This window comes from Trichechus manatus, unplaced genomic scaffold, assembly GCF_000243295.1.
Source record: "Trichechus manatus latirostris isolate Lorelei unplaced genomic scaffold, TriManLat1.0 scaffold00216, whole genome shotgun sequence".
Taxonomy (NCBI): Eukaryota; Metazoa; Chordata; class Mammalia; order Sirenia; family Trichechidae; genus Trichechus; species Trichechus manatus.
In genome coordinates, this window is record NW_004444152.1 from 740,859 (window position 1) to 750,882 (window position 10,024).

The 10,024-nt window shown below is 59.7% G+C and overlaps 1 protein-coding gene across 1 annotated transcript; it reads right to left on the reverse strand.

The window, feature by feature from the left end:
• Window positions 1-67: 67 nt before the first annotated feature.
• On the reverse strand, window positions 68-6,082 carry ERFL (ETS repressor factor like). The gene is made up of 5 exons (XM_023742759.1): window positions 5,802-6,082; window positions 3,434-3,553; window positions 3,154-3,191; window positions 828-1,062; window positions 68-445 (listed from the first exon to the last, which is right to left on the reverse strand). Exons 1-5 carry the CDS (start codon window positions 6,080-6,082, stop codon window positions 241-243), a joined length of 879 nt encoding a protein of 292 aa, XP_023598527.1. The 3' UTR covers window positions 68-240.
• Window positions 6,083-10,024: the final 3,942 nt, after the last annotated feature.

A 10,024-nucleotide genomic window follows, 5' to 3' on the forward strand; every position in this document is an offset into this window, starting at 1 on the left:
GACCCCCACCCACCCACACTGGCACCTCCAGGCTCTTACCAGAGCCCAGGAATGGGAAAGGGCTGTCCAGACGCAGTTTGTCTGTGTCGGGGGTGAACAGGGGCGTCCGGGCCCCTGGCTCTCCCAGCCGTGGGGCAGAGAACAGAGTCTGCAGGGTCTGCGGAAGGAGGTGGCGCTGCTCAGCCTGGTGGCATCCCCTCCCAGAAAGGCACCAAATGCCCCAGTTCGGGGCCCCGCATCCTAACTCACCTCGGGGGTGAGGGGAGGAGCATCTGGTCCAGGGGTGCCCCCAAAGGGGCCTGGGGTCAGCAAGAGTGGGGAACCAGTGGCAGCTGCTGCAACGTCCAGCAGTGGGTAGTTGACAAGCACGACTTTACTGAAATTGAACTTGTAGGTGAACCGCTTGCCCTTGGTCTTGTGGAGAATCCGCTTGTTGTAGTAATAGCTGTGGGGAGAGGGGGCGCCTGGGGAGGTGAGGGGAGAGCCTGGGGTGGGGTCTCGGGGTTCTTAAGCACGTGTTCTGTGGCAGGCACAGGCACAAAAGTTGGGGGAAACTGAGGCTCAAAGAAGTCTCTTAACCAGGGTCACAGAGCAAGGAAGGGATGAAGCAGGGGCTGGGATCCTGGCCCATGTGGCTCCAAAGGCCAGGGCTTCCTTCCACTCACAAGTGGTTACGAGTAACTACAGATGCAGAGCCCTGGGCATCGGGGATACAGGGGAATTCTGCCCCCCATGATGAGGGAACGCTCCCAGGGGCCCCAGGGACCAGAGAGATGGGGAGGGGAGAAGGGGGTGAGGTGGCAGTCCAGGTTCCAGCCCCTCCTCACCGCAGGGCCCGACTCAGCTTGTCATAATTCATGTGGGGCTTGCACTTGCGGATACCCCAGAGCCGAGCCACCTCGTCGGGGTCCTTGATGACGAACTCCCCGTAGTCCCCCTGCCAGGCGATGACGCCCTGGTACTCCTCCTTCTGCAGCAGCTCCAGGATAAAGTGCCACAGCTGGATCTGCCGTGAGCCAGGGGATGACTCCGGCTTGTAGGCCCAATCCGGGAAGGCAAACCCTGGGGACAGAGGCAGGGGGTGGCCCCAGGTCAGGATGCCAAGTCCAGCCTCTCGGTCCTGCCTGGGCTCGGGAACCGGAGGCATTCTGTCCTTCTGACTCCAGGTCTTGGACGAGCAGCTGCCCAGCTGCAGACATCTTTAGAGACCAGGCTCCCACCCTCCAGACTCCCCCATGCCCACACTTGGTGTCTAGTCCCAAACGGTCCAAATAGTGGAAGAGACTTCACTTATCTGGGGGCCCTGGGTTGGGACTCCTGCCTGATCCCCCTACTTCAGCATCCTCAGGGGTGAAGGGTGGGGGGACCAGTTTCCTGCCTCCTTGACTTTGTGGGGAGGAAGGGAGGGCAGCTTACAGGATAGGGCATCCCCCTCCACAGTGTCAGCCCTTCTCCCGCCACCCCCAGCCCTGCCCAGCGAGGTTTCTGGTCTCTCCTGCCCCCGGAAATGTCCCTGTCTCGCTGTCTCCCCTCCTTCCCGTCCCTTGCCCCATCTCTCCTCATTCCCTGGCACATCCAGGCTGGGTCTGTGTGAATGTCTATGTCTTTGAACTTATCTGTGTGTTTCTACATTTCACGTCCCCATGTCCCCCCACTGTCCCCTCCTTGCATCCATCCTGTGTCCGAGAGCAGTTGAGAATGGGTGTGCGTGTGTGTGTGTGTGTGTGTGTGTGTGTGTGTGCACTCACCCACAGGTGCCCATGGCAGACAACATGTCACAGACATCTGTTCACCCACACAAGACACCTGGCTACATCGTGTGACACAGATGTACCAGAGTGCCCCACTCCTGCTGGGGCACGTGCCATACACCATGCACCACCAGGGCAGACATGCCAGACACAGGGCTGCCCGAGACATGAGGCCATGTCCTCCCCACCACCCAACACTGCACACCCATCACATCAATGACATAGCTCCCCAGGGCCCTCAGAACCGGGACCCACTCATAACGCAACTGCGTGATGCAGATACACACACAGGAAGGACCCCAGAGGCCCAAATAACACAGAGTGTGACACAGACAGTGAATGCCACATCAAGACGCTGCACTCAAACTCAGGCACCCAGACACCCAGCCTGACAGGCACCCACAGGTGACACCATGACATAGAACAACCTCCCAAACACACACAGGTGCTATGTGTCACACTCTGATACCCACAGCGGCATCAGCATGACATTTCCCACCTGGATGAGTATCCCACACCCCATCACCCAACACCCCAGCAGCACGGTGGAATGGGAAGGGGTCTTACCCACCCCTAAATCTCATCTCCCACCCACAAGGCCCCAGGCCCTGAGTCCTGCCTCAGAGCTCACTCCTACGCCACACCCTCCATCCTCTTCCCCTCCTCAGAGATGCCAGACCCAGGCAGGAAGACACCAGGCAGCATTAGTCTGTGAGAATGTAAGAGCAGTGCAGGAAGGGGAGGGGGCTGGTGGGGAGCTCGCTGGCATGGGGCAGGGACGACACCGGGCTGGGGCCTGCCCAACACAGAGGCCCAGGGGGCACCTACTCACACAGTCCCAAATGCACCAAGACATCACTGAGAATGTCACACTCCACGCGAGAGACCCGCAAGGGACGGCACCCTCCTCGCCCCACGGAGGCAGGTACACAGTCGCTGAGCAGGGCAGCCCCCAGCCAGTCCTAACCCATAGACATGCTCCATGCCCCAGCAGCACACGACATGCCCAGCCCAGAGACATTCAGCAGCCTCAGATGCGCGCGTACAAGCAGGCACACGCGCTCACAGAAAGACAGCCAGATCCTGCACTGACGGACTCGCCCTGGGGGATCCCTTCTTCCAGAAACACTGAAGTGTGACCAGGCACAGTCTCAGAGTGTCACACACATACACACAAACACACGCACACACAGCCCATCTCTGGGGCGCGGGCTCGGACACCCCAGCGGGCCTTACTGTCCACATCCCCAGTTCTGAGCATCTACTTCCAAGTCAGCTGTCCGCTCTCCCCGGCTCTGGCTCGCCAGGTCTTGTCTCTGTGTCCCCCCCCCCCCGCCTGGGTAGTCCTGTCTATCCATCTGGCCCAGTGCCCCCTCTGGTCCCTGGTCTGTGTCCACAGTACCTGTCTCTGCGCCCCCTGCATCTCCTTTCCCGCAGGTCCTGTGTGGGAGCAAGGCTGAGATGGCCACAGCAGAGAGCCCCAGCCCTCAGTCCCTCTCTGGCCTCACACTCTGTCTGTCACCCACCCTCCAAAAGACCCCCATCTTCCTGCAGGCAGGTGGCAGGAAAATCTGCCTGGGAAGTTTTCAGTCAAGTTTTTCATTAAGGGGTTTTTCATTCAGGGGACTCAGCACTGAGATCCAGGAGATGCAGAGAGAAAGCGGGGTGCAGGGCCAGCTCACTGAGGACTGGGAGAAGGGATGCGGGTTCCGGGCCAGTTACCGGGGGTCCAGAGAGCCGGCAGGGCGGGCGGGGCGAAGAGAAGGTCGGAGACGCAGCTACAGTCCATGGCAGAGCCGGCCCTGCAGAAGGGCCGGGACAGACACACAGGACGGGGCAGGTGGGAGAGACACACGGGTCAGCAGGTGCTGCCTGGGCCATCCCGCTCTGCCCGGCCCCCACCCCGGCCACTGCCACCCACCGCCCTCTGCCCCAATCCCCTGCCGCCCACTGCTTCCCACAGGCATCCCTCAGCCCCCGTCCCCTTCAGTCCCGGCCCCTCGGCCAGCCTCCTCCTCCCCACTCTCACGCCTGGATCGCTGCCTACGGCGCTCCCAGCTCCCTCCTCATGCTTCGCCCCCCCAACACACACACACACTCGCTGGCTCTCTCCGCCCTCACGCTCGCCATCCCAGTCCCTGCCGCTGTCTTCCGTCCGTCAGTCCGTCTTGCTGGCTCTCATCTGACTTCTCCGCATCTGCCCCTGCGTCTCTGGGTCTCCCTCCGTCTCTCTCCCTGGCCGTCCGGATTTATCTCGCTCTGAAACATGCCCCCACCCCTGCCCTGCCCGGCTGACCCCCGGACGGCGGCTCCTCCAGCCCCACGTATCCCTCGCTCTCATCCGGTGACTCGGACCACAAGGCTGCCGTTCGGACGGGCTGGGAGGGGACAGGCCCTCCGCCCCATCCCACCCCGCCCTGCCGAGCAGCACCCCGCGTGCATGATTCCACAACACAACACTCCTTAAACCTTCCGGTCAGCTGTCACCCCTCCCCTCAGACCCTGCTGCTTGGATGTCTCCACCCTCACACAGCCCCTCAGACACCCCTTCACCCAGAGATACACCTCCCCCCTCATGCAGCCCCTCAGACACCCCTTCCTCTTTGGGTGTGCCTCCCTCCTCAGACACCCCTCCCTCCTCAGATAACCTCCTGCCCGTAAGATACCCCATCCCCTCCTCACCCTTTCTCTCAGACCTTTTCCCCCATACAGTTCCACCCTTTCAGATGCCCTACCACTCACCACCAAGACACCCCCTCAGACACCCACAGCCTTAGACATCCACTCCCCTCAGACACCCACCCCAGACACCCCATCCCTCAGACACCTGTCTTTTGACCCAAACTCAGATACATCCTCCTGCTCAGAGACGGCTCCCCTTTGAATACTCCACCCTTTCAGACCCTACCTCTCAGATGCAGCACTTCCTCAGACTCCCCCCGTTTAGACACACACCCCCCACAGACACCACCCCCACAAGATACTCCTAAACAAGCCATTCCTCTCAGACACCCTGCTCCCCAAAGACGCCCCTCAGACCCCAGGAGCCCCACAGACACCCCATTCTCCCATCAACCTCACCTCACCCATTGGACACTAAACAAGACTTCTTAGATACCTCATTACCCCTCAGACTTGTCCAGTCTCCCCACAGACACCTCATTTTCCTTCAGCCCCAACACAAAATAGCACCCCAGTCCCCTCTACAGGCTGTCCCAGCCCTCACCCCAGGCCCCCTACCCCAGTCTGGCTTCTGTTGAGGGTCACTCCCACACACTCCCCTCCAGCACTCAGGCCCCTGCTGGGGGCCAGAACCCTCTCCCCCCTTAGCCCTCCCCAACCCTGCTCTCCTGCCCAAGGCACAGCACCGCTCTGACCTCTCTCCCCACACCCCTCTATCTCCGCACTCTCTCGTCTTCCCCTCTGTCTCCCTCCCTGTCTCTCCCTGTCTCTGTATTTCTCTCCCTCTTTCTCTCTCTTCTGTCTCCATCACTCAGTCCCTCTCTTTTTCCTTCTGTCTCCTCCCACCAGCTCTCTGCCATCTCTGTCTCGCTGGCTCTTTCCTTGTCTCTCTTCGACCGTGATGTCTCTCTCCCCATCGTCTCTCTCAGTCTCTCTCTATCACCACAGTCTCTTTTCCTAGTTGTATGTCTCCCACTCTGTCCCCAGTCCCATCTCTCCCCTAATCTCTCATCTCTCCCTTCCTCCCCAGTTCTCCCATCTCTAAGTCTCTCTCCCCATCTCTGCTATCTCTGGCTCTCTCACTCCACCATCTGTCTTGCCCTCCTCTCTCTCCGTCTCTCTGTCCCCCCACCCTGTCCCCCGTATATGGCTCTTTCTCTATCACTCAGTCTCTCTCTTTCATCTCTCGCCATCCCTCTTCAGCCCTTGTCTCTCTGTCTCTGCCCCTCTCTCCTGTCTCCTCACCTCTCTCTCCATTGCCCCCTCTCCCGGCACCTCTCCCTCATCCCCATCCGCCTCTCTCTCACCTCCCCCTCGCTCTGCCACTCTGGGTTCCCCTCCCTCCTTCCTCCCCCACCCCGCCCCCACCCCCCATTGGCCCCTCTCATTTCCGTGTTGGTTTTGATTTCTCTTCCCGACGCTTTCAACTCCCCGCCGCCTCCTCCGGACACGTTATAACGAGGAGCCGTGGGATCGGCGCTCCGGGCCCTGCTCCCACGCTCCCCCCGCCGTCTCTCGCACGCGACTCTGCCGTCTCGCGCAGTCTCTGCCGCCGCTTCTCTGTCTCTGTCCCCCACCTCTGCCCTTGTCGGGGCCCCCACAGGGACCTGGACCCTGTCCCTCCCGGCTGGCATGGTCCACTTCCCCATCCCGCCCGCTGTTCCTGCCACAACCGTCAGCCTGCTGCCCCTCTCTGCGTCTCTCCGTTGCCATGTCTCCACCTCTCTGTATCCCCGCGTCTCCGTGTCTCCACATCTCTGTTTTTACGTCTCTGGGTCTCCACATCTCTGCCTCTCCGTGTCTCTGCTTCCGTGTCTCCACGCCTTCTCATCCCACACCCGTCTCCACATCTCTACGCCTCTGTCTCAACATCTCGGTCTCCACGTCTCTGTTTCAGTCCCAGTGTCCGTCTCTTGGGGCCCCTTTGATCTTGTCCTGCCCCTGGCTCCCCCCTGGCCCCATTGATCGCTGATCGACTGACAGAGGAAGCAGGCGCCTGCGGGGGCCCTGGGCTGCAGGGCCGGACAGGGGCCTGGTAGGACTGCCAGACAGATGGACACGCGGCCCCAGAGGCTGCGGCAGGGGAGCTGCTGCAACCCCTGCCCCGCCCCGCCCCTCCCCACCGGCCGGCGCGGTGTGGATGGGGACTCCGGGCAAGCTTTAATTTTTAATTTTATTTTGCTTCCTCCACCCCCCCCCCGCCCCCCATCTCCACTGCCCGCAGCTATGGCACCGAACCGAGTGTGTGTGTGTGTATGTGTGTGAGCGCGTGTGTGTGCACAGCAGTGTGGAAAGGGGCTGGGCAGGCAGAGAGCTGCTCCCCTCCTCTCCTCGCCAGTCAGCCACAGGCCCACACACCAGCCCAGGCACACGCAGCGCCACTGTCACAGGCAACACACATCAACAAAGCACACACACCGCCACGTCACACACACAACATGCATCTCACAGGTGCACACGTCAAAGCAGTCACACATACCACTCATACACAATCACACTCAGACACACACATCAGCATAGTCACATTCACCCAGAAAGAGACAGCAAATTAAATGGTACACAGACACACACCAGTTCAGTCCCACACAGAAACAGACGCACAACCACAAGTCATAGACACACACCCACATCAACCACAATCACACACTGAGGCTCACAATCCAACACAGAAACGCAGACTTACAAGGACAGAAATGCACAAACACTGACACAGTGCCACACAGAAACCCAGACACCCCCAGACACACACACCAACACATCCAGTCACACACAAGCGACCCCAAAGCACGCAGAGTCACACAGGCCGGCCCAAGACCCTCAAGTGCACGTGGACTCCATCCCACGTGGAGACAGAGAGATAGTCCCGCTGGCACCTGCACAACCACACCCAGGCAGCAGACGCACATGACCTCCGGCGCACACTCGGTACCACACACCCACACATGACCAGCACGGTCGGAAACGCACGGACCTGCAGCCCAGCGTGGAGCCACACCAAGTCCTCCACAGAGGGCACTTGGCCACTCAGCCCCTCAGGCCAGCTGGGGGCTGGAGGGGACTCAGAGGGAACCCCACTCCAGGTTCCCCACTGCTCCCACCGCCATCTGTCCATCTGTCTGTCCATCTGACTTTGCACCTCTTAAGTGGGCGCACGCACGTGAGATGCACGGACCTCCTGCTGCTGCTGGCTCTCAGTCTCCCTGTCTCTCTCAGGACCCTCTCGGTGTCCGTGTTTCTGTCTCTCTCACTGAGAGTCTGTCATGCCGTCTCTCTGTCTGCCTCTATCTCTGAACATCTCTGTCTCTGTGTCTCTGTCCCTCTCCATCTCTGGGCATCTCTGTCTCCCCATATCTCTGTCCTTCTCTGTCTCTGGATGTCTCTCTCTCTACAGGTCTCTGTCCCTGTCTCTGAACATCTCTGTCTCTCCATGTCTCTGTCCCTCTCTGCCTCTGGACATCTGTCTCTCCATGTCTCTGTCACTGACTCTGGATGTCTGTCTCTCTCTGTCTCTGGACATCTGTCTCTCCATGTCTCTGTCCCTCTCTGTCTCTGGACATCTGTCTCTCCATGTCTCTGTCCCTCTCTGTCTCTGAGTGTCTCTCTCTGTCCGTGTCTCCCTCTGCCTCATCTCCTGGCCCCCCATCACCCTAGCCCCCCTGGGCTGGGGTTTAACCAGTTGTTTTGATTTCTCTAAGCTGCGCTGGCCGCCTCGGGAACCGCCTCGGGCCCGCACAACCCCCTCAGCCCCTTCATCCCTCCCTGGCCCCCCACCCCCACCTCCCCTTAACACAATCTGCACAAGTGGAATGAAAATTGATTTTTTTTTAAAATTTCATATCTTCTCCAGGGCTCTGTCTAAAGAGGAGAGAGACGCGGCCCAAGACCCTTCTCCTGCGCTGCCCCTGCACACGTGTACACACCTCACACTCGGGATACACACACACACACACACACACACACACACACACTTGTTTGCAGCCACCATGTCCACACATTCAGGCACCGACTGGAACACGCCCAGGGAGGACACGTCTGCACACAGGAGACACCCAGCAGCCACCGCACACTCCCCTGGACGCCCATGAGTGGGCACACAGCAACACCACACGCGACACACCCCTGGACCGCGGGCACGCTCCAGCCCCTGCCCATCAGCCTCCACACTGATGAGCCCCCACCCTGTCCCATCTGCGTCACACACTGTCTGCCCGCCTGCCCATACACACTCCTGTTCGTACAGATCACAACCACGGCCACATGTACACAACCCAGGCTCAGAGACAGGTCACTACAGGCTCCAAGGAGACCCATGGCTGTCCTGGGGAGGAGGGGGCCAGGAAGGTGACGACAGGGCTTCCCTGCCTGCACGTGCCCCTCCCACCCCAGGGGCCACCCCACGCCTGCCCACATCAACCAACGCTCAGGCCTGATTCCAGGCAGAGGGTGTCTGTGGTGCCTGGGATGTGCGTGCACGCGCGCGCACACACACACACACACACACACCCATTACTTCCCTCAGTGCCCATACAGTCACCCCCATGATGGGCACACAAAACATAGGAACCAAAATACACAGCTACCCATAACATCCCCAGAGACACACACACACGGTCCCAGAAAACACAACCAGGAGTGCACACAGTGACACCAGACACACAAAAATGCTCACACCCCATCATAGACAGAAGACACGGCATCACACACACACGTGGGCAGGCAGTCACACAAGTTGCACATACCTGCGCCACCCAACAGTCACACATAAATATACAACCCCACACATACACACACACACACACACACACACACACACACACACACAGAGCCATCAACACTGTTTAGGGTCGGGCACACACAGTGTTGCTCACCTGATTGTTATGAACCAACATCGCTTCTCCAGCCTGTTACATTCCGCTCCCCACAGCGACCACACACGCACACACACACACACACACAGCCCACAGATTCAGGGCCCCTGTAGCAGAACTGGGAGCCCTGGTGGCTCAGTGGTTAAGAGCTACGACTGCTAACCAAAGGGTCAGCAGTTCAAATCCACCAGCCGCTCCTTGGAAACCCTATGGGGCAGTTCTACTCTGTTCTATAGGGTCGCTGTGAGTCAGAATCAACTCAGTGGCAACAGGTAGCAGAACTGGACCACAGAGCCAAACCAGAACACACCGGGTGGATCGTGTGTGTGTGAGTGTGTGTGTGTGTGTGAGGCCATGCGTGTTTCCTGTCTGTGGCACACACAGGCACACACAGGCAAGCGTAAGCACACGCTTCACACCAACACACACCACCCACACAGGACACTGTCCACATTGGAACCTAGGCTCAGGCAGAGCCCACGGGCTCAGACACACGGCAACTCCTTAACACAAATGTATGGTCATGCAAACCCCCACACTCTCTGACACACCACCTGGGAGGTTGGGGACCACATCTCTCCATAGAGCCTCCTTCACCGTGTTCCTCACACCACACTCCCCGCCTGGCTCCTGGGCTCCTGTCTGGGTGGCACGCACGCCATTGTCCCAGCCAGTATCTCCCGGAGGAAGCCATCTCATCTCCTCACCCGACTCAGAGATGGA

Excerpts from the sequence above, each read along its gene's own strand:
- ERFL (XM_023742759.1), bottom strand. The coding sequence starts at position 6,082 with ATGGGGAAGTGGACCATGCCAGCCGGGAGGGACAGGGTCCAGGTCCCT. Across the intron at positions 3,554-5,801 it reads ATGAGAGGGGCCAATGGGGG|GGCCGGCTCTGCCATGGACT; the intron begins GTGGGGGCGGGG and ends GCCCTTCTGCAG. Across the intron at positions 446-827 it reads AAGCTGAGTCGGGCCCTGCG|CTATTACTACAACAAGCGGA; the intron begins GTGAGGAGGGGC and ends CTCTCCCCACAG.